Source organism: Blennius ocellaris (genome assembly GCF_963422515.1).
Source record: "Blennius ocellaris genome assembly, chromosome: 11".
Taxonomy (NCBI): Eukaryota; Metazoa; Chordata; class Actinopteri; order Blenniiformes; family Blenniidae; genus Blennius; species Blennius ocellaris.
The window spans coordinates 23999619-24025732 of record NC_137660.1 but is presented as its reverse complement, the minus strand read 5'-3'; the positions used below and the strand labels follow the sequence as shown (position 1 = coordinate 24025732).

The 26114-nt window shown below is 39.7% G+C and overlaps 1 protein-coding gene across 3 annotated transcripts in view; it reads left to right on the top strand.

The window, feature by feature from the left end:
* Positions 1–26114, top strand: part of LOC308136632 (guanine nucleotide-binding protein G(o) subunit alpha) — a gene marked incomplete at its 3' end in the record, with an annotated part of 100263 nt that overhangs the window by 63555 nt on the left and 10594 nt on the right. For 2 of the 3 annotated variants that reach the window (XM_080505062.1, XM_080505064.1), the window contains exons 4-6: positions 5333–5493; positions 15064–15192; positions 17310–17439. In XM_080505062.1, the coding sequence (XP_080361188.1) occupies positions 5333–5493; positions 15064–15192; positions 17310–17439 (420 nt within the window). Of the gene's footprint in view, positions 1–5332; positions 5494–15063; positions 15193–17309; positions 17440–22177; positions 22332–24874; positions 25063–26114 lie in introns of those variants that run through there. The other variant, XM_080505063.1, reaches the window with a different exon arrangement.

Sequence of the window (26114 nt, the reverse complement as noted above, 5' to 3'; positions counted from 1 at the left end):
GCAGGAAAGGCTGAAATACTCTGATTAGCTATTGAATGCTGGTACAGGAGATAGGAAGGAAGAAAAAAAAAAAGGCGCAGATGCAAAGGAAGGATGGTTGGAGGGATAATGATGGTGTTGATGATGGCAGCAGTGATTGCCTATTCAGTGCCCAAGCGTGGCATTAGTGCAGGTAAACAGGGAAAGAGCACCTGTTATCAGGCCACAAACACATCCACATATTTACCCCGAGAGCAACGGCAGAGAAATCGTTGCTATTCAAAATGACTGGAGGAATGCAACCACAGGCAAATGAAATTCACTTTCTTGATAACCCGCAGCAATGCAGAGAAGGAACAGAGGATTGCAATTTACTGCTTATTTATGATCATTTTAGTTCATTTTGAGCAGGATTGAGTTTGGCTTGCTATGAATACTGCTTGTGCTGATTGTGTATTCCATTGGTTCACAAGCAGACTTATTAAACTCACACGTCCAGACAGACTGTGTATATTTTTCTGTTTCCAGCACAGTTGACAGAAATTAAAGGTCACCGTCACAGCCTGACACAGTTTGAAGACTTCTGCGTTATGGGGTTAAAAACCACGTCAACAAATTGGTTAGCCCAGACTTTAAGCTTCTCTGTTTTGTTTTGTTTTTCTGTTCAAAGGGTCACATTCATGTAACTTTCTTGTAACCCTGTTATGTAAATGTATGTTGTAATGGTGCTTTATTTCAGGGTTTTTTTTTCCATTCATGGAAACATTAATATACCTTTACAGTGCGAACAAGTTGGTGAGGTGGATGACCGTGTGTGTGTGTGTGTGTGTGTGTGTGTGTGTGTGTGTGTGTGTGTGTGTGTGTGTGTGTGTGTGTGTGTGTGTGTGTGTGTGTGTGTGTGTGTGTGTGTGTGTGTGTGTGTGTGTGTGTGTGTGTGTGTGTGTGTGTGAGTGTGAGAGAGAAATGTTGGCGCCAATGTTGTGTCACATGGCCGGAGACCTTCAGTCCTGAAAGAAACTCGATACATGCTGATAAAGTCGTACACAAATATAAATCTACAGGACAAATGTCACACTGGACACACTCTGCTGACCGAGGACAGTGTAGCTCCCGTTCTGTTGTAAAGGTGAAATGAAGAAGAGCCGGAAAGATAAAAATAGTGGGGAAGGCAGAGGACTGTTGATTGATAGAGTGATGGCAATGGTGGAGATCATATGGGTGAACCGATCAAAGGCAGACCTAAATGGAAGGATGGCGTGGGGAATAAAAAACACTGGTGAATGGAAGGAATGTGGTAATAGTGTGATCTCTTGTGAGGGAATAAGCAGCCTTACATGACAGAGATGAGCAGAGACGAGGGTTGTTTGGCGTGGAACTGTGACGGAAAGCTGATGATGGAGCGATTGCTAACGGCTGAAAGAAAAGCCTGGTGACTGCACGACGGCAGAGAGATGGAGGGTTGACATGTGGGGACACAAGAAGGGGCAAGCTTTCAGCTCCCTTTCGGAGAGTTTAAACCACACCGAAGCCCACCAGTACATTAAACTTCAATGTTCAACAATGGTTTAAAAATATGTAAGACATTGTAAATATTATGTTTTGGAGAAAATTCTCCCCCTGACCCTCAGATAAATACAAATGGTATTCGAGCGCTTTCACACCAAGATAGTCGAGGGGGAGAAGAGAATTTTCATGCCTTCATTTGGTGGGGTTTGCATTCACACTGCATTTTGAGAGTAGATCTGACCAATGCCAAGCGATTACAACTGCTTCTCGTTTGGCGGCGCTATCGCCCGAAACAAACACTGACCAAAGAGGGAGAAAAGAAGAAGCAAGACTCATTGATTGGTCCCGACCTGAAGTGGAAGTCCCCACTAAAGCAGCCTTAATTCAATCTGAAGCAAACAAGGGTACATTTTAGCATGATGTGAGATATTTCTGTGTAATCCGGATACAAAGATGGACACCAGAACTTGAAACCTTGGCGCTCTGCTATCTTAATTTTGCTTGCATGGCATTGTGTTTTCACAACTTGCATGCTAACAAGCCTTTTTTGGAGAAATGTGATAGATAGTGAGGTGCCCGGATCAAGACTGAGAATAGCAGTAGAAACATATCAAAGCATCTAAACTTGATTAGAAACCTTTTTTAATTTCTTCCAGTGATTGAACAGGGATTGTCTTGATGCAGCAGTGGTTACTCCCAGGTGTGTGTGATTTTGTGTGTGTGTGTGTCAGACTGAGTGAGCATTCATTAGGCAGATGCCCAAAGAGCATATGCAATCTTTTAAGTCAGGTTATCATGTCTCCCTGATTGCTTTGCATGCTGTTAATTTCAGGGGAATGTGGTAACTCCGAGATTGTGCCTCCTGTCGTTGTAATGTACGCCCGAGTGCTGTACAGTCTAATTATCATGTCTGGCTAAAATTACAGTGAACGCTCATCCTGACACCATTCTACTTCTTACGAAAAAAGAAAAAAAGACTCAATCCTTCATGACATAAATCGAGGTGATGTATTATCGGGGGCGATAGATTTGGCCCCGTATAATGTGTGCATGGATGATTTGATTTGCGAGCGGAGCCCCTGCATGAATATTTCACTGTGGACTCCCGTATTATGCATTTTGCACACTCAGCGGTTTGTACGGCCTGGGTGATTCATTTATCACATTTGTGGAAGGAGGTTAAAGCTACATGTTCTGGTGAAGGCTACTTTGTTACATTATTCGTATGTTTGCTGACTCGAAAGCTTTCTGGCTCAGATCATTAAAACACTTAGATTTTATTTATAGGCAGTTAAGTTTCTTCTATGAAAAGTAGAGAACTTACTTCACTTGTCACTGAAAATAAATGTCCAGAAATCCCTGTTAGTTTTAGTCTCTCTCTCTTTCAGGCCAGTGTTAATAAGGAGCATATATCGGTGTGGTGAGATTGGATCATTCAATATGTTCGGCTTGAGTCAATAATCTCTTATTAGCATGACTTGAGAACTTGATTTATATACTAATAGTGACAAGTAGTAGCAACGAAGCAGCGGAGATGAGTGACTAATATGCTGTCCAGCAAACATTTATGCAAATGCTCCACATGCGCATTCAACACATATCATAGAAATGCATAGAACATTCAAATTCTCTGTGTGATTAAAGCACATTTGAAGACTTGAAATGCAGTGTCAATCAACATCAATATGTCCCATTTACATATTTTAACATCTTCTGCATTTAAAAGGAGACCAGAAACTGACCAAGATCACATAATGCACCATTTCTTACAGACAGATTATAATTGTTTTCATATGTAATATATTGTGCACAAAAACATATTATGACTTCTGAGAAACACTGGCCTTGTTTTCAACAAGCTCACTGACACCTCAGTAGTTATGATTGTGCTAAAGATTTCATTGTAGTAGTGAGTTACTAAGCTGTATTCCATCAGTGTAATCTTGTTTCCAGCGAGAGTTATAAAGCAGACTGCATGTCTGGAGGAAATATTTGATCCTTCGCATAATAGCATTGTGGTCTATCAAAGTATGTCCTGGGGACTGCAGAGAGACATTAGCTTGTGGCTAAATCCACATTAGGACTTGAAAATTTGGACTCAGAGCATTTTAATTTGTTTTTTAGTATTTTAACTTATCGAATTTGTTACAGGGATCATACATTTTTGGCAATCTTCCCTTGAAAAAGTGCTTATTTCAGTTCTGGGTGGTCACTGTGGTACAGTGCTGGGCTGCATGTCAGCAGTGGCTTCATGTGCTGATAAAGGAGTTCAAAGGTCAGGGCCTCAGTGTCCCGCCACCATCACTGTGTGCTAGAATGATCATGTAGGGTATAAGTTCTGGGAAAGGAAATCAATAATAGAAAAGAGCAAAGGGAGGAGGAGGAGGAGGATGGCGGGGGCAGGGATCAGCTGCTGAAGATCACTGCTGCAGGTTTACCCAGAGCTAAGTGGTGAGCAGAGATTTTCCATAAACAGAGGATGATGGATCTTATATACATCCAGCAGAGAAGTTCAGTCATACAGAAATCATCTCGAGCCGGTCACATATGCAGATGTAAGACGATGTTGCGTAAGTTTAAAGGGCTTCAGTCACTTCAAGGAAAATATTTATATTAAATCGAATCCAGCAAAAATCACTTTTTTCCTTCTTTCTGACAGTTTATGCAAAACAAATAGTTAATGTTTTACTGATATGAAAACAAAATGAACTGTTTCACACTTTATAGTAAATTTGTTGAAATGTTTAAAAATTGAGACTTTTCATATATTTCATGACTTAATTTTTGTGACATGATCAGTAATTTTTAAACAACACAGCTAAATGTAATAACATTTCACGAGATTATAATTTAAAGAAATCTCTGAATAGGCTCAAATTTGCTTTCACAATCCCGTTGTCTATGTCTATGCACCTCATGGTGCTAGAAAGATGTGGGTTATTTTTATCTTTTATCAGAAAAGCTGTGCCTTTTTTCATCATTTTCAGAAAAATAAGAAAAGAACTCCATGAAGGGTTAACCAAATATTTGTAGTCTTATTACCTGAAACACACAGCCTGATTCCTTTCTTATAAACATAAAGAAAAAAAATCTCTTGATATCTGATGATAACTCTTTAATTCACAGATTCTTCATCAGCAGAATTTAATGAGCAGCAGAAGCAGTTATTGATCCTCACACTACACAGGTTTTCCAGCCAGACCCCGACTGCATGACAACAATCCCCCGCAGCTAAAAACAAAACAGACAAAGCCGCGCCTTTTGTCCGAGCCAAGCTGCCACGAAACTTTGAAATAGTTTTTCTATTTCTGGCCATCTTTTGGCAGCTTTTAATCACCCGGTTAACTCTGACTGCCGGGCATGTTTTTGAAGCTCTGGAACAGACCTCAGACTCAGGCCTGGACAAACGCTGCAGCCGCAACTTTGTGGTTAGTCTCAGACTCTTTAATGACTCCTGGATCGAAACGCTTTCGGAAGCGAATGGAGCAAAAGGTGCTAAAATCTCGGCCTTGGTGAGGATGATTACAGGAAACGACAGAAGCACACACCAAGGTTGCAGCGTTCCGCTTGCTGCCATGTTACATTGTCAAATTACATCCGTGATTAGTAGGAGTCCAGAACAAATAATCTTTGTTTATCCCGTGGCTCTCTCTGATGTTCATTTACAATGGTTGCGCTTATGTTTCTTAATGAATGTGCTGATGTTTGGATAATTTGTGGAGTCTTTTTTCCTGAGTATGACTCCTCATCTCTCTCTCTCTCTCTCTCTCTCTCTCTCTCTCTCTCTCTCTCTCTCTCTCTCTCTCTCTCTCTCTCTCTCTCTCTCTCTATCTCGTGCCTCTATCAGGCGGACGCCAAGATGGTGTGCGACGTGGTCAGTCGCATGGAGGACACAGAGCCTTACTCCGCCGAGCTGCTTTCCGCCATGATGCGCCTGTGGTCCGACTCAGGCATCCAGGAGTGCTTCAGCCGCGCCCGAGAGTACCAGCTCAACGATTCAGCGCAGTAGTAAGTTCCTGCGGTCATTGGTCGTGTATGTTGAGTGCTCTGCGATGTCATCTGGTCCTCAATCCGACCACAGCAAGTTGGCCGGGTCGTATCATTTCGTGAAGGGATTTAGCATTGTTAGCCTTGTACTTTCACACAATTATTCCCACAAACTCAAGTTTAGATTGAAATAAATATTAGGAAAAACCAAGCTGAATGTAATTACTGTTATTCCAAACAACGTTGGAGCAGCTACTTTAGCAACCTGGCAATGTTGTTGAGTTTAAGTTTACCAGCAACAACTTCTAAACAAAAGTTTGACTTGTAAGGCCATGTTTACATAACATTTTCAAGCCGTCACAGGAAAAGCTACTTTTTGAAAAAAGCTCCCACGGTGGAACTTTATCGAAGACACTCTGTCTCCATATACAACAGGAACGAAACCACAGCCGTATAAATAGTTCTTCTGCACGTGCGCCAATAGATGCACCATAACAACAACGTTTGCCTCCAGAGAGTCATGACTCCCGGTCCATATCTTGTTGAAAGTCACCTGTAATAACAATCCAACTTGGTTGTCTGTCCATACGAATGTTTATGTACTCATCATTATTAATGTTCATTTTATTAAAAATTTTCATTTCATTCCGGCATGCTCAAAAATCAGTTATCAGTCCACAACTGCACATCAGATAACCAAAGATAGTTCACCACACAAACAGGGAATAATTACAGCAGGACGATAAAATCAGATAGCGTGTCCGGTAAAGGAGTGGGTTTATAGTATTGTTTTCTGTTTGCAAGTATAGTCTCATTACAGAAGCAACCAGGAGCACCCACTAAAGGCCCGACATGAAAACTACATTGTTTTCAGTGTTTCTGCTGTTTCCATATAAACTGACATTGTTTTCAAAACATTGCCGCGTAAACGTAAAACGAATGAAACGAACATGCAAAAGCAATGTGTTGGCACTTGAAATGATGAAAACAGGGCCTTACAGTTTGGTTTTTGGTTGTTTTTTGTTTTTTTTTCACGAAAGCCAAATCCGCCATGTACTCGTTCTAATTGTTGTCAGTACTGGTCAATACATGACTCATTATCACCTTTTAACCAGACACACCCAAATGCACACGACACTGTTTATTTATTATCTTCTGAACGTAATCATGCTTATGCTTTTACAAGACACAATCAATCAGCATTGCAAGTGCGGGGACCTAATTTATGCTGAGTGCCTGTATGTGGGTGGAGGGGAGAGAGAGAGAGAGAGAGAGAAAGGAGAAGGAGTAATTTCCTTCAAGTGCCATGTTTGTGCATGTAGCTCGTGTTTAACTGTGCACCGTACATCCAGCGAAATGACACAAAGAGAAATTGTGTGTGAAGTAGTGTGACAGAGAGATAAATTGGTCAATGTTACAGTGTGCAGGATAAAGTGCAGTATACCTCGCATACTGTATATGTATCGTAGTGATCACACAAACTCGTATTAGACTTTACATGCATCAAACTGTTGCATTCAAGTGCCTCAACAACTGACTTGAACCTCCACAATCAGGAAGGGTAGTTTTGTTTTGTTATATATGACCGTCTGACAAATAATATTGAAATTATTCATCTTGATGCTTTCTCTTGATTTCCGTTCAGATTTGCTCCAACACTTGAATAATAACTCAATTAAATTGAAAATGTAAAAGCTTCCTCTACATGGAAAAATCTACTTCTTTCATAAATAACGGCAATGTCTGGGAATAAATAAGGGCAGTAGGAAGCAAAGACTCAAAGAAAAAGAAAAAAAAGCAGTTATCCAATTAAAAATGGGAGGACAAAAGGAGACGAGAAGTGGTTCTCTAATTTTCTGGGTACATGGCTCTGAGATGGAGTGAAAATTTAATCCTGGCAACATTTACATGTGGTCAATTAACTCAAAACAGCATCTGGTGTGTGTGTGTGTGTGTGTGTGTGTGTGTGTGTGTGTGTGTGTGTGTGTGTGTGTGTGTGTGTGTGTGTGTGTGTGTGTGTGTGTGTGTGTGTGTGTGTGTGTGTGTGTGTGTGTGTGTGTGTGTGTGTGTGTGTGTGTGTGTGTGTGTGTGTGTGTGTGTGTGTGCAGCTTTGTGTGTGTGTGTGTGCAGCTTTGTGTGACTGTGTTAAATGTCACATTAAAGATTGATGCACACTTCCTATTATGCTGTGGCCTGTGGAGCAGAACAGACCAAGCAGCCAATGAACTGATAGGACAGATATCACACGATCAGACCACACTCGGCGTGCGTGCATGCATATGTACCCATATGTATGTGTGCACGCAAAAATGTATTGTAACTCTTATGGGGACCTAAATCTGTTAAAACACAAATAATATAGCCACCTGTCATCCTGTGGGATGCGTCTCTATTTTTTGTTGTCGTTTTTGAATATGTTGAAATGAGTTAAAGTTTTTGGTAAATATTTACAAGTAGTACTTATGGCATCCTGGTTTGCAGGGAATATATAGAAAAACGCTAAAACTGTGATAACATAAATAAATTGTGAAATGGAGTAATAATAAAAACATTAATCGATATTGTTCCACTGTGTTACCCCACAAATTAAAAAAAAACCATCCATACATGCTTGCTATTTATTTTTTGTCTTTGTCATGGCCCTGACTTTAAAGAAATGGTCCATTTGTGAGGTCAAACCCACCTACCTAACCACCCAACAAAAAGCCAATATGAAGAGGGTTTTTTTTCAAGGTTATAATGAGTTAAAGGTTAGGCTCAAGTCTCTTTATTTACTACAACAGCTTCTTATAAAAGTCAGTTTAACAAGGTTTCTTATTGCATAGAAAGCTCTCTCTCTCTTTCTCTCGCTATCTCTCTCTCTCTCTCTCTTTCTCTCTCTCTGTCTCTCTCTCTCTCTCTCTCTCTCTCTATTTCTGTCTGTCTTGATACAAATGCCCTGCATGTGCTGACCTATTTACCACAATACACATTCACTCTCTATGATTTACATCCATCCCTTTGGAACACACACACAAACAAACACACAAAGCAATACCACATGGGGGTTGTTAATTGACACTGGGCAAAAACTAGTATTTATTCTCCAGGTTATTACCCTTTAAGTTTAAACACATTAAATGAGTAAGAAAGACCCCCGTTAGAACTCTGTTTAAACCCTGAAAGACACTGGGATGACGGCACACATCTGCAACTGGTAGAAATGCCAAGTATCTCCAATCAATTATTATAAAGGGCAAAAGTAAATACATGGAGTGTGGGGCAGGATGACCTTATTATGTTAATTACAAGATATTCAATGTGCATCTTGATTAGCATGCTAAATTTGTGGAGCAACGCTGATTTCATTCCGGTGGTGATAATATAAAGCTAGTTTGTTCGATGCTGCACGTTGAGGAGTGGTGATGTCATACGACACAAATGTGTCATCATTTATCTGTCAGCATGCCTTTAAAGTATTGAGATGTCCTGGAACAATCAGTTGAGTCCTCCTGTGTGAAATGACCTGTTAATTTAGTAGTGTGGGCATCTTTTACCCCTCCTATCCGTTCGAGGCTCTTTTAATGTTGTAGGCTTTATAGTGTTGCATCGTTGTCGAAAAGCTTGTTGTTGTTGTGAACGTGGAGGAAGAGATGTTGAACTAAAAGCTGGTGACAGCGATGAGTAATGACGTCTAAGGTCACCTTCCTTCAGCTCACAATAGAGAAATGAATATAAACATGGTTTGAATACAAAATACTGTATTTCAAAGTAAGTCCACACCAGAAATGTACTGGGAATTATATGTTATCCTGTGTATTGATGTGTTTTACATATCATCATGTTTAGTGTTGATGTGCATCGCTACTGTTTTTGTTTTTCTCCAATACAGTGAGTGTCTATTTGGCAATGTATGTAGGATTATAGCCTGGGAATGATGGGATCTCATTCTGTAGGGAGCCATATGTCAATGTAAATGACTAATGTAGGGTCATTGCATTTGAGTTAATACGGCAGCTGATCGATAGTAGTGTGCTATAACTTGGCATCCACTCGCCTGCATAATTACCCACTTATCTGACCTCTCCCTTACTCTGTGTTACCATTCTGAAGCAATGCATTAAGAGTGAATATGATGTAAATTGTATGCAAAACAAACCTTTTCATAGTTTTATAAGCTGAAATATAGTAATTGTTTGTGTTTTCTAAAACTATATCATTGTGTAAATGGTTGATTTTTGACTTTATATTTTGCCAATATCATCCTGTCTGACAATAGAAGTAATAATAGATTACGGTCTGTTTGCACGACATTGCTTTCAAGTTAATATGGAAATTTTTTGCTGCATTTTTGTTTTCATTTACATAACCATGGTGCTTGGAGTCGCTGAAAACGCCATATTTTTTTTTAGAACAGCTCCTAAGGTGGAACTTTTTGAAAATGTTCCATCTATGGTAGGCTCAGAATAAAACAATAATAGGCTTGAATTATTCTGGTTTATGTCTAATATATCTATAAATACAAACACTGTGGGAGTTAATTCAGCTGTGGGATTTTTGCTGTGTATGAATATTGGTGTTTGGAGTAAAATTGTGGATATAGAAATTTTTTTTTTAAACATCCCTGGAACTCAAATTTCTTAGCTGTTAAAACCATAAAGGTGAAATATTCAGATTTAGTTTTATAATATCATAAAACAAATAACATAAATAATATTTTTTACTAATTATCTAAACTTTGCCAAAAGATGCATTTGTTCATAACACACAGGTTTTGTTTGTATTTGTATGTAATGTAATGATAATAAACTTCACTGAGGGCTGCCAAAAACAGACAATTTGAAAACACAATATTCAATCTTGGGCCTTTTTTCAAAACTTGGATTTGGTGCAGAAATCAGAAACCTTTTCTTTTCATGTTGGGACTAGTTTTGCACCTCTTCCATTGATAATCTGTAACACCGAGCATCGCCAGGGAAATGAGACAAGCGTCCTCTGGAGTCGGCTGTTAATGGACTTACTGCTCAATGAAGATTTATATTGGTACAATGAGAAAGATAAATGCAGGAGTGGTCTGTGTACTATATGTCACGCCGAAAAGACAAAACAAAACAAGCTTTATATGTGTGAAGAAAAAAACCCATTTGGTATCATTATTGTTTTCTACAGTACACATTGTGTGCATGTGTGTGTTACACATTCAGTTATATATAGGAAAACAGCGTTGTTGGCATTTGTGTTCAAATCCTAAACTGCAGGGCGGAAGCGGTGAGCGGGCGAAGGGGACTGTTTCTATACAGAGATGATTCAACCTCCTGTGATGGGAAAGGTCATGAAAGACAAATCCATGAGCCCCGACTATTGTGGCTGACCTTTCCTACTGAATAGTTAAATATCCACAAGGAGCTAACTCGCTGTCACTTTTTGGAACGCTGGTGGAGAATCGGAAGAGACGGCAAGAGGCGACACTTGAATGGTCAAACATGAGGACAATCAGTGCAATCGGTTTTTGTTGCATGATTTTCCAGGAGAGCATTGTAATGATGAGTGAGGCTACAACTCGCAATTATAATCAGGGTTTGTTTTTGTCTGCTGTCATTTCTCAGGGTCTGACTCCCTATGATTTATATAACTCATCATTAATTACCAGAAGCGACCCAAACATTTGTATTCTTCATTTATACCACCTGAAAAATTCCAATTGTTTACATGATAAAGATATAATTATGACTTATATCGATAGCAATATTAATATTTACTCTCGCACTGTTATAATTCAGTCACCGAGCAAGTCTGGCGATGGGCGAGTTAAACGTTGCTCCAAGTTTTGGACATCAAATAACGCTGGTTAGTTTAAATTTATGTCAGTCACTCTGGTATTAATCAGTCATTGGTGAGATCGCTACTAAGCCCCGCCTCCTCGGGGCGGCTTTCTGCAGCGCCCCGGGCTGCTCACACACACACAGACTATTAGAGAGAGAGAGAGAGAGAGAGAGAAAATCCTCTTTTATTGAATATTATCTATAGAAAATGAAGCGAATATGGTTCAGTTTGTTGTCATAAACAGATTTCGGCAGTATTACAGTTTATTAATATATTTTATATATATATATGTATATATATAATTTTTTTTTTTAAATACAAATCCTTGCTTCCACCAGGGGGGGCCGCGCCCTCTATTGGCCAGCTGCCACTGTTTTTAATGTAGTCTCGACTCCAGAGTAAAAGAGAAACACACATCTTTCTTTATCTCTCATGTTCTTTGTCTCCTCTCTTTCGGCTTCCTCTCCGCACCACGGTTTAACCCATATTCCTCTCCATGTAATCAATAGTTATCACTTGAAGCTGCGGGAGCGTGCTTTGTGTGTCTGCACTCATACTTGAGCGCCGTTTCACTTCTTGTTGCAATCGCCGAGTATCTCCTCTCTCTCTCTCTCTCTCTCTCTCTCCACCTTTATCTCATTCTCGCATAGAAATAACCCAGCATCCCTTTAAAAGCTCTAAGTGACTGATCTCTTACATCCATCTCAGTCGGTGGAACCTCACGTTTCCTTCTCTGCCAGCGTTTTGCTCGTTGATCATAAGGAGAAGTTTATAAAGTCTCATAATCAGAGTATTACAAGACGTTACACCTACTACCAAGTCAGCACAAAAGATCTGGCGCTTCATCATGTCTCCTTCATCTTGCAGTGAGTTAATACACGAGGTGGAGTGATGGTCCCTCTGCCAGGGGGCTGCCAGGGGGCCGCGCTCCCACTCAATCTGGGAACTGTGCTGTTCGGGATTATCTGATTTATATTCACACATTAAAAAATAAAGATCCGCTTCCAGGGATATTCCATTATATAACTGCACAGTCATCTCACCTACCCACTTCTTATTCTCACATTTTACCAAGGGGCTACTCGCTCTGGTAACTCCACCGCATTTCAGACCACTGTCTGTAGTCCGTCTAACAGCGGCAAAGCGAATTAAGTAATAAAAATGTGGGACAATTCTGTTCGGTGTTCAGATAGAACTAGTTTAGATCGCATTGGGGTTTGAAAAAGCATTTGTTTTTTCGGGTTTATGCATGTTATTGATGCTAATAAATGTCTGTATATATTAACATTTGATTGAATTATTACTTATTTAAATTTATTCTGCAATATCCATTACCTTGCCTCAACTTCTGTCCTGTCCATTCTGTGTGTAGCTGCGTCACAAGAGGATTAATAAAGTATTTCTGAACTGATTCATCTTAAGAATATGTGAGTCTGAGTTTGAACATCAGCACTATACATACAAACCTACTGCCAGTGACACTATTGATTCTAATCATATACTAAATAAGTCAGAATTAGTGATGTTTTCAGTAAGCAACACATGATTGTACCTGAGGAAAGTAGCACTGGGTAGTATATTGGAAATCTTGAAGGAGGGGTAAATATGAATGATCGGTTGGTGTCACACTGCTTTGCATCATGTAGTGTTGTATCTTCACCAATATCCTTCACCGTCAACACATTTAAACATGTTTAGTGAGTGTCCTGTGAAGGGTTAATGTATAACAGTTTTGTAGAGATTACAAAATAAATGCTTTATCTCTATATAAATTCATAATTAATATACATTTATTTAAAGTTGTAAGGCCGACTCTCAGTAGTGTAGTTGTGTTCACACTGGCTTTTTAAATATCGGCGTACATCAAAGTATTTTACCATCTCCATTATGCAAACGGACGTTAAAAACATTCATGTTGCATTTGAATGCACTTGTGGGATTCAGCACCAGGACATAAAAAAGGAAAAAGGAATCAAAACGACTCCTTTGTTTGCAAATATTTACAAAGATCCACTCCAATGAGACATGTTTCCTTTTTAAACATGTTTGAAATTTTAATGCTGCATTCAAACGTCAGATTAAAAGTAGTTTGTGTAACCCTTATATCCTTATCCGCTCCCTCAGTGTTTGGCTTGCAAGCTTTTCACATTAATAACTCATTGACTCTTTCCACCATATATAAACTGCCTAAAGCAGAGAAATAGAGCTTTGCACCATTTTTTCACTACAAAATGAAGACAGATCTGATCAGATCATAAGAGTGTTGATGAGTTCAGATAAGCAGCATTCACATTGCATCAACAGGCACTGCAGCAAAACCGCTTTTGAAAATAACATTTATCTCCGTACACCTACAAAAGTAGCTCATATTTCCATGAAGATCATTCATCATTCTGTAGCAACAGGCTGTGAGATCTGTCCAAGCAAGCTGTTGGCTGATTGACCAATTCAGGAAACGACTCCATGCTTTCTGCCGGTCTGGATGAAATCATTTGCGCTGTGATGGATGCGTTCTTCTCTGTGTGCTGCGGATATCTGAACACTTTCATGTATCTACTATACCTGATTCTTCCAGGCCAGTCGAGTTAAGCCTATTCCAACCAACCGAGTTACAATACTTGTTCTTTTTTCATTGGTTCATTGCCTGTGTGTTTCCCACCTGAGCCATAATATACATCATTATGCTGCGTTGCAAAGTGGCATGCTTCTTTTTTTTTTCTTTTGAGTAAGGATGTTGTTGTGATCAGCACACTTCCTCCTCTGAGCCCCTCAGGTGTACATGAGATTAAGGCTTGAGCTGCTTCAGCTCTCGGTGGGTTTGAGCAACACTTCAGAGGGATCCAAGAATCATTAGATGTTGCTCTTTCTTCATATCATTATTTACATCTGCTGTTTGTATGCAATGAACATCAATATAGGAAAATATAGTTTATCTTCGGTAACTGAGAACGGCAAAACAAGTGCAGGACACTATTACAGTAGATATTGATTTTATTATGCTGAGGATAAAAAACATCAGTATGTGTTTTGTACAGGAGTTTACTGAGCAAAATCTGGGAGTTTATCTTAAAAAATTTATTTTTGTGTGAATGTGTGTTGGTATAACTTAATATTTAGTTAGACTATCAAACTCATCCTATTATAATTAAAGGAATATGATAATTTAATTGATGGTTGATGATCTGTCCTGAAGCCTGACTAATTGAGAACTGATGTTTTATGGGGTGTACGTTGAAATAGTGTACACCCAAGAAAGTAATTTAAACATCTAAAGTCAGTGTACAAAGTCAGTGATATTAGAAGCATTGCACCCAACAGAGCCAATTGTACTTAATCGATTGTAGCTTAAAAATCTTTAAACTCAATAGATTTAACCTGGGATTCTATAAGCATGTGTGTTTGTGCAATTATTCTACTTTATAGTGCGTTATATGCATTATTAATATTTGCACTATTGATATTGGGTACAGAGTTGGAAAAGCAGCAGTTTTATATGCATCAAACAGGTGAAATTACTGGGAGGAAACAGTCCTTTGGCATGCATTCAGCACAGCAGCACATCTTTCAATGATTTGTTGCATTATGATTGTCGTCAAGTTATTAGTTTGAAGGGAACAGGAAAGCAATGGAACAACATTTCCCATCTACAAAGAGACAGACAGGCTCTGGGAGAACAGAGAGGCTCCAGGTTGTAACCAACAAGTTGTTCCTGCTGGCCATTAGCACATTAAGTATTGAATCTGTTGCTGCTAATTAACCGGTATGTTTTCTTTGTGTGTCGTTGTGCAGCTACCTAGACAGCCTAGATCGAATCGGTGCGGCAGACTACCAGCCGACAGAGCAGGACATCCTGAGGACCCGAGTGAAGACCACGGGCATCGTCGAGACACACTTTACCTTCAAAAACCTCCACTTCAGGTCAGTGCCCAGAACGTCAGATCGCCTGTCTCTGTCAGCTGGGCTGCTTTTCCTTCCACTCTGTAATTAATGAGATGACATGTTTTAAACAAGTGTCCATTTTTATGATTCCCCGTCTTTTTTAATGAGGTCTGATTCAATTAGAAGAAAGGAGCTGTGGGAACGATGACTGAGGGGAGGCATTATAGGATGGTAGGAGGAATCGAAAGAGAAAAGAGAGGAAGAGTCTCCTGACCTCTAATTTAATCACATTTCTGCCTTGCTCGTATGTGTGCCAACGCATGTAGTCAACTGTGGGCGCCATTCCTTGTTTCTTCCCCCAGTCCCATGAATTTTTCAGCCTTCTCCATCAAAAATCCAATGCATGAATATTAGATACAAGAAAGAGCAGAAAAGCACCAGTTCTTCTGAAAGAGGCGTTCCACTTCCACTCTTTTGGTTGTGTAGGAGTTGCACTGGGTGTGTTGTGCTGAGAAGCCTAAACATCGTCAACTCAATTGCTATTACTGGCAGTCCGGGCTGTGTGGGAGGCTCCAGTGTTCCTGTTTTGGGTTTGACCCATCGACCTACCTACCATTATACCCATCATATACACGACTGGATTTATTTCACTTTGAGTTACGTCCACTCAAATTAGTTTTTTTGTTTAGTTTTTTTTTGTTTCAATCCTTTTTACAAGAATACAACTTATCCCCGGTCGTTATTCTCAGCCCATGAGTCACGCATACATGAGTTCGAGCTTTATTTGCTAGACACTACATGTCTGGTGAGTTGCATTTTTAGCCTATTTGTTCTTGGGCTCAGAACCTTTATGTATAAAGTTCTGAACTACCTGTGTTTGTAAAAATAAATGTGTGGGTGTGTGTGTTTACTCTGTGATACATTGGCTGCCTGTCTAGGCAGGTCAAATTAACCCCTTCACCGCCGGTAAATAAAACGATTAATTAAAAAGGAAAATCTTTTTGCTCAGATTTCGACGAAAGGGATATTACATACTTGTCTGGAGCCATCTACAAAGATACAAACTAGAAACACCAATGTACATTTTTATTTCTTGTGTCTGATGATCAATTGAGTTTTTGTTATTTTTGGTACCGTTTCATTTACCTAGTCTAATTGTGATATTGTAATGGCTGTGACAATTTGAATTGTTCTCAAAGATGAGTAACCTCGCCCAGCCATCAGAAAACACACCGACACACATTGTTTAATTGAGCCAGGTGAAAGTATGAATGCGGAGGACATGATGGCAGAAACACATCAGAAGTCCTTCAAGGCCCCATTTACACTTGTCACCTCAAGTGTCTCTCATCCAAGATCAAAGCCGGACGTCTTTTAAAGACACGTCGATTTAGGCCGAGTCCGACTTTGTGTCGTGCTGAAACCCTGAACGTCGGGGCGGACGCACTTCACTAGGTAATTGGTGCAGACATGAGACACTCGTGCTGAACAGAAGACAGGATGACAGCGTCTGTAATAGTGTTTTGCTGAACAAGTTAAGCGGCTTGTCACTGCCTAACTACATCGAAAGCTGGAGTCGGTAATATTGGATCACTTCAAGACAGAACATATGGACCAGCAGAGAGATGTTAGACATGGAAGTAATATGTGCCATTTTGGGGTAAATGAACTGTTTATAATCCAGAAATGGGCTCGGTTTACAAGTGGATCTGTCAATGCTGGATAACGAATGAGCTTCGGAGACAGTGCAAAAATCCCTCACAGGCTTCTCTCTGTCTGCTCGGTGTCTATGTTGCTTCTTGGAAAGAGTTACAAAATTGTTTAAGCAGAAAATGAAGCACAAGGAACTGATTTCAACTAAGGCTAATCACGTTTTGTTGACTAAAATCCAATTAAAAGTGGTAATAGTTAAAATTACAAATTACCTTCACTGGGCTTGTTGTAAAGCTGCAGAGTGGCTCACTAAGCTTTCCCACCAACATTAAAGCCACGAGAAGTCTTCAATGACCAATAACTCTGTTACTATTTCACCAAACTTCTGTTTCCTAGAAGGAGCTTCTCAGTAATCCTGAAGAAACTCTGCCCCAATGACATGTTTTTGCACTTTCCCTTTGGGAGCTGCACTTGTATTCATTGCCCTTGTTTTTATCCACCAGGCTGTTCGATGTGGGAGGTCAGAGGTCGGAGAGGAAGAAGTGGATCCACTGTTTCGAGGACGTCACAGCCATTATTTTCTGTGTGGCTCTCAGCGGATACGACCAGGTGCTGCACGAGGACGAGACCACGGTAAGCACTCGTGTTCAAATCCGTCCCCCTCCGTCTCCTCGGAGCCCATAGACGACACCTTCTGTGAATATAGGTAATATACTGCAACAGCAGACTAGTAATCCTTTGATGCGCTTTGTCAGTTGGGAGCATCAGCCTGTATAAAGATTGACTGTGCAAGAGCATGTAAGCTGACATTAAACACAAGGTGTGAGGGAAATATCTCAAAATCTTCATATTTAAATTTCATATGTATTAAAAAAAAAAAAAAACACTGTACAGAATGGCACACACAGACTTGATGCTTTCTGCTGGGTTTTTTTAAACTTATCACAACCTGATGTTCACTAATGATGCTGCACCTGACTGCAGTTCTGTGAAATCAAACTGTTTCCTTGTCGTCCTCCTATTCCCGTCCTGAATAATATCACACTGGAACATGTAACCGAAGGCCACATTCAAATTATTTGTGGCCCCTATTTGCTAAACAAAGCATGTGCTGGAAACAGAGATCTGGATTATATTCAAAAAACAAAACACAAAGTGTGCTTGAATAATTTTTCTCAATTCAAATCATCTTCACCTGCTTTGATGCTGTTAAACAAGTACGTCCCTGTTCGAAGCAAATTATCTGCACCAATTTATAGCTGCCATGTAGCAATGAGTGTCACGCAAAAGGTCCCAAGTCTTGTGTTTCTAATTTTTCAAAGCAAGTTTTTCTAATTTGCACTGTAGTTTTCGCTAATTTCTGCTCCAGATGATCGTCAATTGGTACAAAAAAAACAAAAACAGCACGCATGCTCAAGGCTTTAGAACTCATGACCCTTTGGCTGAGAAGACTTCAGATCTTTCAGCAGATTTAACGCACTATTTAAAGCACAAAGTCACATTTGTTTCATTTTCTGTGGCGACAAAATACAAATGAAAAACACAAGCGTCTCATGAAGGATTTGGCTTTATAACGTTTCAGTGTTTTGCACAAGGACACATTGTAAAAATTGCATAATGTTAAAATTGCACTTCTTTTTCTTGAAAAAGGTGTTGAAAAATCTATTTTTTTTTCTATCAGCGTCTTCAGCTGATGGGTGCCCATCTTTCAATAAGTACATGGAGTTATGTTTTTGAGTCACAATGAAGTCCCGTCACATTTACGTTTTTCAAGTCACAGAAATAACGATTTATTTGCACATTATGCAAGCATTTTAAAGAAACTCTGATCAAAAATGTATATGTTTCTGGTTATGATGTAGATCTCAGAGTAATAAAACTGTTACAATCAGGTAGCTTTGTGTTTTCCCAACATGAAGCCACAACCTGCTGCGTGGCAGTAAAAAAAATGGGGGAAAAACGGTGGCATGTAACCTAAAACAAATAAGCTGATCTGAATGCACGCCACTCGTTGCTATTTATAAGCCCCGAAGTGTGTCCTCCGAGAAATCCGGGCTGGGAAATTGTGTTCAGTAGCTGCTCTATTTATGCAGATGTCATGAAGCCTCCCTCTGAGCTGGGAGCGCCAGAAGAGCGTCAGACGAGGAGAGGAAACATCCATCATGAAAAGAGGCTTTCTGTTCATTGTGTTGTGTTTCTGTGTTGCTGGTAAAAAAAAAAAAAAATGTCCTTCCAAACCCCAGCAACGTGAGGTCACGGACATATTGTCACCTCAGCTACGTTTGTGCTTGATTGCAAAAAATAGAAAGAAAGAAAGGAAGGCGGCCAAATCTCCCACCTGCAGCAGTAATACCAAGCATCATTTCCTCCTCTCTGCATCAACCCTTTCCATTGATGTTTAACAATCACACACAGAGAAATTCATCATAAAGGATATGAAGAGACCTTTTGTTTTTCCATCAGTGGATAACACAGCAGTGCAATGATGAGACATTTTTTAAGTAATGGGCTGTTTTACTCCATCCTGTGACCTCTTTAACCTCCTCGTCAACACAAGCACACGGCGGGAAGAGGTCTCGCTTCACTTAAACCCTGAAAAGGTGCACCAAAAAAAAAATAAAAAAATTTCATGATCACAAGCAGAAGCAAAGGGGAGGATTTTAAGCAGTGATGGCATTTGTTTTTTTGGGTTTTTTTTCAAGCTGAGAGTCGCTGTTCCTCTCATTAACACAACGTGTCATTCGTGTTTAGAAGCACAAACACAAGTGTGTTTTTCAGCTGTTTCTCATGAAGTGTCACATTTCTTTTTCCCCTATTAAGCACATTCATGGCAGCTGATTCAGACGCCATGGAGCCTCCTCTGCCCCGCGAAAATATTCCACTGTCAGACAGAAGAGATAACACCCTCTCAGTAATGGGTGTGATAAAGTAATGCATGGTGGTTTCCCTTCTAGGGAGTTCTTGTAAGCCACTGATATGGCATGAATTCATTAAAACAGCAACATTTCCCATAATACTCATTTTGTTCCAAACAAGAGGGAGGTACTTACAATCTAAAGTTAGATTTAAATGACTCATGTGAATGTTAATTCATAAAGAATTTTTCATTCGTGTTTCAAAGGGTAAAGTATGAAAATGTAAATACAGTGAGAAAAGAAAACCAAATGTAAACAGAGTGCAAAAATCTAAGCATGTAATTAGGGAAAACATAAACAAATGTGCACATGCACATGTGCAAACATGTAAACAACAGCCAATTGAGGGACGATAGGAAAAACTAAGTTATTATTTTATATGTATCATCTTATTCCCATCATAGTCTAAGAACAATAATATAGTTATTTTATGTTAAAAAGTGAAAAATGTTTTTTACATACAAATTATTTAATAACATTTCTAGGTTGAAACACTACATATCATTTTTCCTTTCTATCGTCTGTAAACAATAAATTGATGAGATATTGTCACTACTTTTTTTTTTAATTGTTGAAATTTGCTCTCTGTCACATGTTTGAAATGTTTGTGAATTTTCTCTTAAACTGCTGTGAGCGCAAACACATCCACGACAACAGATCCCACCTCAAGCCTGTCTTTTTATTCAGGAACCGCCTGCATTGTGTTTTTCTGTGTGCTTTCCCTTATCTTATTTCTTACACAAACAACAAATCTTCTTCTCTCTCAACACCTTCTTCCCAGTAGTAGGGGGTAGATCATGTGGGGGGGGGGTTGGGTCACGGGTATCATTCATGGCGGGATGCGGGTGGGCGTGTCCCAGGACTCCCTCGCGTTTTTCCGTGCCTGCTCTAAGCTCTGCCCTGCAGCATCTCTGGCTCCTTCCACTCCTCCTGTCACTCTGCCATCTCTAACCAATCAAGCAGTCAGATCTTCTGCAGATGCTCCACCCACAGACAGGTATGAAACCTCCCAATAGGGTGACACACCCACCACGAGTTGAAAGCAGTAACTTTCCACGTTTGTAAAACACACCAGTATCTATCTATCTATCAAGCTATCTATCTATCCTTAACTAATCTCACTCTCCGTAGTTCTCAGTTAGTGAACTTTTCTGTCCTTTCCCACAATGAACCGCTACTGGTTCAAAACAAGAGAGAAGCTGCTTTCAACTCAGTGTTCAACACAATCTCACTGTATTTTCTTCATTAGGCACTTCTAAAGCAGCATAGATTGGGTTTTTATAGGAGCAAGGTTGAGATCAATCAAAATAATCAAACTTTGGTTATTCTTTTTAATTGATTTTATTAGCAAACCAAAAAACGGTGGGGGGGGGGGGGGGGGGGGGGGTTATAGCGGAAATGTGATTTTCCAACAAGTGAAGTGCCTAATGTTGAAAAATCTAAAATTGTGAAATACTTTTTTTAATCTTGATTTTTATTGATTGGTCTAACTGTTTTTAGGATTGTTTCTCTGATAAGTGTTTTATACAACATATAAATAATATATAACATGTTTTATACTGTGTATTTATTCTTAAACATACCCTGTGGAGTTTTCTTTACAACTCGTGTTTTCATAGTGTCACTCCAGCCAGCTCTTACCAGAAATGCATAGTGGGAACTTGACTCAGACATTTAATAATGGCACATTTGAGAAAAAGCTTTGAACTTTGAATTGTGTCCTTGATTTTGTCTTTCACTGTCAAACAGTGGCTGATCAAGGTGTGTTCGTATTGACATTGTATTGTAATTACAACAGTCACTTCCGATTGCCTAACATGTAAAAAATAAATAAATAAAAATACAACATGAGATGAAACATGGAAAATTCTCACATGAGGAACATAGAAGATGAAAATTCTCTTTCATTAGAATCAGAACTCCTATATGCCGGAGTAGGTTAACATGTCAGAAATGAGCGCTCCACACTGCCCCCTCATGGTGGCAAACTCTGCAGGGTTCCTTTAAGAATTTATTTAACATAGTGTGATTAAATTAGACAGCGGTGCACAGCTAACAAGCTAAAAGTGCATGGCTTACTAATAATTTCCATTACTGATATGTCATTACACACCCACACACACACACACACACACACACACACACACACACACACACACACACACACACACAGAGCAGAACAATGTGCTGCATTTGGAGATAAGAGGAACTCCACGGTACTTCTGTTCTGCTTTTTAAATTTTTTCTATATTTCCACCACAGTTCCTCTTTGTCGTCACATTGTGGGTACATGATCACGGTGCTGTTAACTCATCCAGATCAATTTTTGGGAGTGTAATTTAACGTGTGTCTTTGTGTGAGCGTGTATGAATCCACTGTGGGTGCGTCTGTGTGTAAATGAGCCTTGGAGCGTATGATTTACGGTCCATTCAACCAGCCTAATCTCTCCCCTACAGAACCGCATGCACGAGTCTATGAAGCTCTTTGACTCCATCTGTAACAACAAGTGGTTTAAGGACACCTCCATCATCCTCTTTCTGAACAAGAAGGACCTATTCGAAAACAAGATCATCAAGTCTCCGCTGTCCATCTGCTTCCCTGAATACACTGGTATATACTCCATGGTCACTGTTCATCACATGCAGCACAAGAAAGCAGTGAGGAGTTGGTGTGTGTGTATTTATATCAATAGGCAAGCGATATTCCCCATGATTGTTGTAATAACAATCAAAACCACATAATTTAACTTTTTTCCTTGATTTTTCCCAGACTCATGACAAATAATAATATATATATATATATTTTACTTCAGCAGACATTTTTCAATCTAAATCTAATATAAACATAATGAAGAAGACATATAAAAAGTTCAAGTGTTATTGGCTTGCAGGTTTCTATGCCAAAAGCCTATATGATAGTTTTTATTGGCAGAGGAGTTTCATATTCACATTTGTGACCTTGCATGGAACAAATTTCATGTAGTTTGTGATGTTCAGTGGACATCAGCATTTCATCTTAGAAATCAGGTCCGGAAGTCTTGAATTTGTATTGTTTGTTTAATCCAATGCTAATGGATAAACTGGTCTCCGCTTTATGAATCAGTTTGTGTTCTGCCTCCCATACTATACAATGCCATACCTGCCATGCCTGAACCAATGGTGCTCAAGCCGTTAATTTAAAAGAATTGACCTAAACAGCACAAATGAAAACAAAAAAACAATGCAGTATTTCTTCAGAATTGTACACTCTGGTTTGTTTCTGGGTTTTTTTCAATATTAGTGTGTTGATACCAGATGTTATCATTAAATAGAGCTTAGGCAGCCACATAAATAACCAGTTTCAGCAGAAAAGTTTTCAAACGTCTTCATCTGCTCCAGCTGTTTACTCGTCCTGAAATGAGTCTGATGTTTGCAGACAGCTGCTCGCTATTGTCAGCGCAGCGGCAGGGAGGGATGCTCTGAATATTGTAGAATATGCACACCAGTTTAGCTGACACCTGTGACTTCACATCTGAGGGATTCATTCAGTCCTTTTCCACTTAAAGTTTGCAGTCCTGAAACCTCCAGGTGCACGCTTTGAAGTTACAGGCTGCACAGGTTGTATGAATTTATGTGTGAATGTAGATTTAGAAAAGAAAAAATAAGCCTGCAGAATGTAGTTTAGAGAAAGAAATGGGGTTCTTTCTCTTCCACATTCCTGTGAGCAACTGATTTAACAGCTGCTGCAGCCTTTAACCACATTACAAAGAGAAAACATCTTTGTCGATTGTATTTTCTGTCATATGTGTGAACATAGGTGAAGAAAGAAAAAAAGTGCAGGAAGGGGACTAGTTTTAAAAAAGTGACATTATTTTTTCACCACATTCTTGCGCAGCCAGGTATTTCTTAAGTTAGATTTCAATCAGTAATCAATGAGTCTTTCAGACTCTAAAGCCCATATAAAAACAGAATAAACAGTGAACTGTGAACACTAAAAACACTTAAGTGCCGTTGAAAGGAAAATAGAAGATAATGGTGTGCAAATAAACGTGTACATCCATATGAGAAGTACAAATCCTGACGTGAATATTGCACTCTATGAAGACATTTGGGAGGAGAATAACTGGTGGATTGTAGAACAAATAGAAATAATTTGAAACAGCGTAACAAAAACATTTAACGAACGAGCTCAGACTGTGTAACAAAGTTATTAAAAAAAAAAAAAACTGTGAAGGAAAGGAGTGTTGCTCAGTCCAAATGGAAAGAACTTGAATGTGAGAGAGTAAAAACTAGAAGCACGACAACACAAGGGGGAAAACAAGAGTGGAGTGAGAACAGCACGGACACTAAGAGAGCAAGAGTGTGAGAAAATTAGGAGGAAAAAAAAAAAGAAATAGGCAGAGCAAGACTGTGGGAAAGCAAGATGGAACATGACCAAAACAGCAAGACTGTGAGAAAGAGAGAATTAGGATTCCAGACCCGTTTTCCCCTCCCCTCTTTTCCTCCGCTCTCCATCCCGTTAACACGGGCAGACAAACCACCGTGCTGCTAATGGCTGCGAGCCAGAGAGATGCTAGTGACACTCGGGACAAAATGACTCATTCCAAAAGCATTACGACACATTAAATTGCGGTAAGCTTGCGCTCAAGGCAGAACTAACTCCAGCAGTTAATGATGGACTCCAACTGAAAAGGCCAAGCACTGGACTTGGCACCGCTGTGAAATTGATCAATACGCAGAACAAATAAATTTCCACCCTTTTTGGCATCAGGAACCTCAAATCTGTCAGCCCTTGTTTTGCCAGCCAAGATGATAATACATTGATAATACTCAGACGTATTATTCATAATCACATCTAATTTATCTGTCCCAAAAAAAAAAAATCACCTTTCCATTTCGTCTATGTTGTCCACATACTATATTTATTAAATCCAGGCTCACGGTGAGCGCTGCTCTCGGCACACCTCGGCAGAATGTGTGCTGAGCCAGAAAGCCAAAGGTTCAGAAAAATATCAGAAAATCGCACTGATACAGAAAATGTAGGGCATCCCACAAGATGTAAAGGTTTCGCTTGACGGCTGCTTTTAAGCCTGCATCTTAACTCCCACTCTCTCTCTCTCTCTCTCTCTCTCTTTCTCTCTCTCTTTCTGTGTGTGTGTTCGTTTGTCTCCTCAGGTCCTGATACCTATCTAGAGGGAATCGGCTACATTAAATCTCAGTACGAGAGCAAGAACAAGTCAACCAACAAAGAGGTCTACTCCCACGTGACCTGCGCCACCGACACCAACAACATCCAGTTCGTGTTTGATGCCGTCACTGACGTCATTATAGCAAACAACCTGAGGGTTTGCGGCCTGTACTGATGACGCTGTTGGCCAATGTTCTCGTTTCTTCTCGATAAGGCGTGTGGTACCTTCTCCCACGTGACAGTCAATCGTTAGACCATCAAGTTTGGACACGTTTCCAGCTTTAATTAGTTTTAATTGATCAGTTCAGACTTCTTCAGCTCTTTTAGTCTTTTTGTTTTTTTGGGGAATTGCACCTAAATTCCAGATCTGTTGCAGACATTTTGCACGATATGCAGCAGTGACTCCCGAGGGATACAGACATTCCCGATACACATTTAAACATATAGTAGGATGCTAAAACTCGGTGCGTCCTTCTTCCAGAATCAGTCTCCAGTTAAATCTGAGCTTTCACTCCTCGGTACTTCAGATGGGTGCCTGAGTTACACCCAGGGCTGATGGGAAACCGCATTTAAATATGTTGTTACTTTTAATCAGGGTCACGTTCAGTTCACACTCAGTTAAAGTCTGAAGCCGACTTTATGATGTGCATCAGCCTTGAACTTGTCGTGTCGAGCCATCCAAGAGGAAAATCAAAGAAAATGCTTAATCATCTGCATTAAAAAAAATGCATTTCAAGGAACTGGCAGGCAGTCCAGCGGTTAAAATTCATGCTATATAACTGCAACATCCCTATTTTCATTTCCGCCGTGGCTCCTCTGCAACTCGCATTTTCATGTTTTGTTTGTGAGCCAGTGACAGCTTCATAGTTTCTGACTTAGTTGTGCCTTTTAGATTGTGAAATCTTAAATTAAGGACAGACCAGATTGAGACACCAGAAAAAAGTCTGCATGTCATATTTCCTGACTGGCAGCTGTGTGACTCTGTTAGGTGGCGTCCCACATAGAGGTTGATGGTTCAATCCCCCTTTTCACTTGTGGCTGCGGCTTAATTTAGTTGTTTTTATGATTATTTTCCATAATTAGTACAAAAAACTGATTTTATCAAATATCAAATAAGTATCTTTCAAAGACAAGGTGAGATTTATTGGGCTTTAAACTGAATTAAAGATATTTCCGAGCCTCTTAACTGGCTTTTCTCTCTTCCACTAATGCTAGTAAACACTTCAT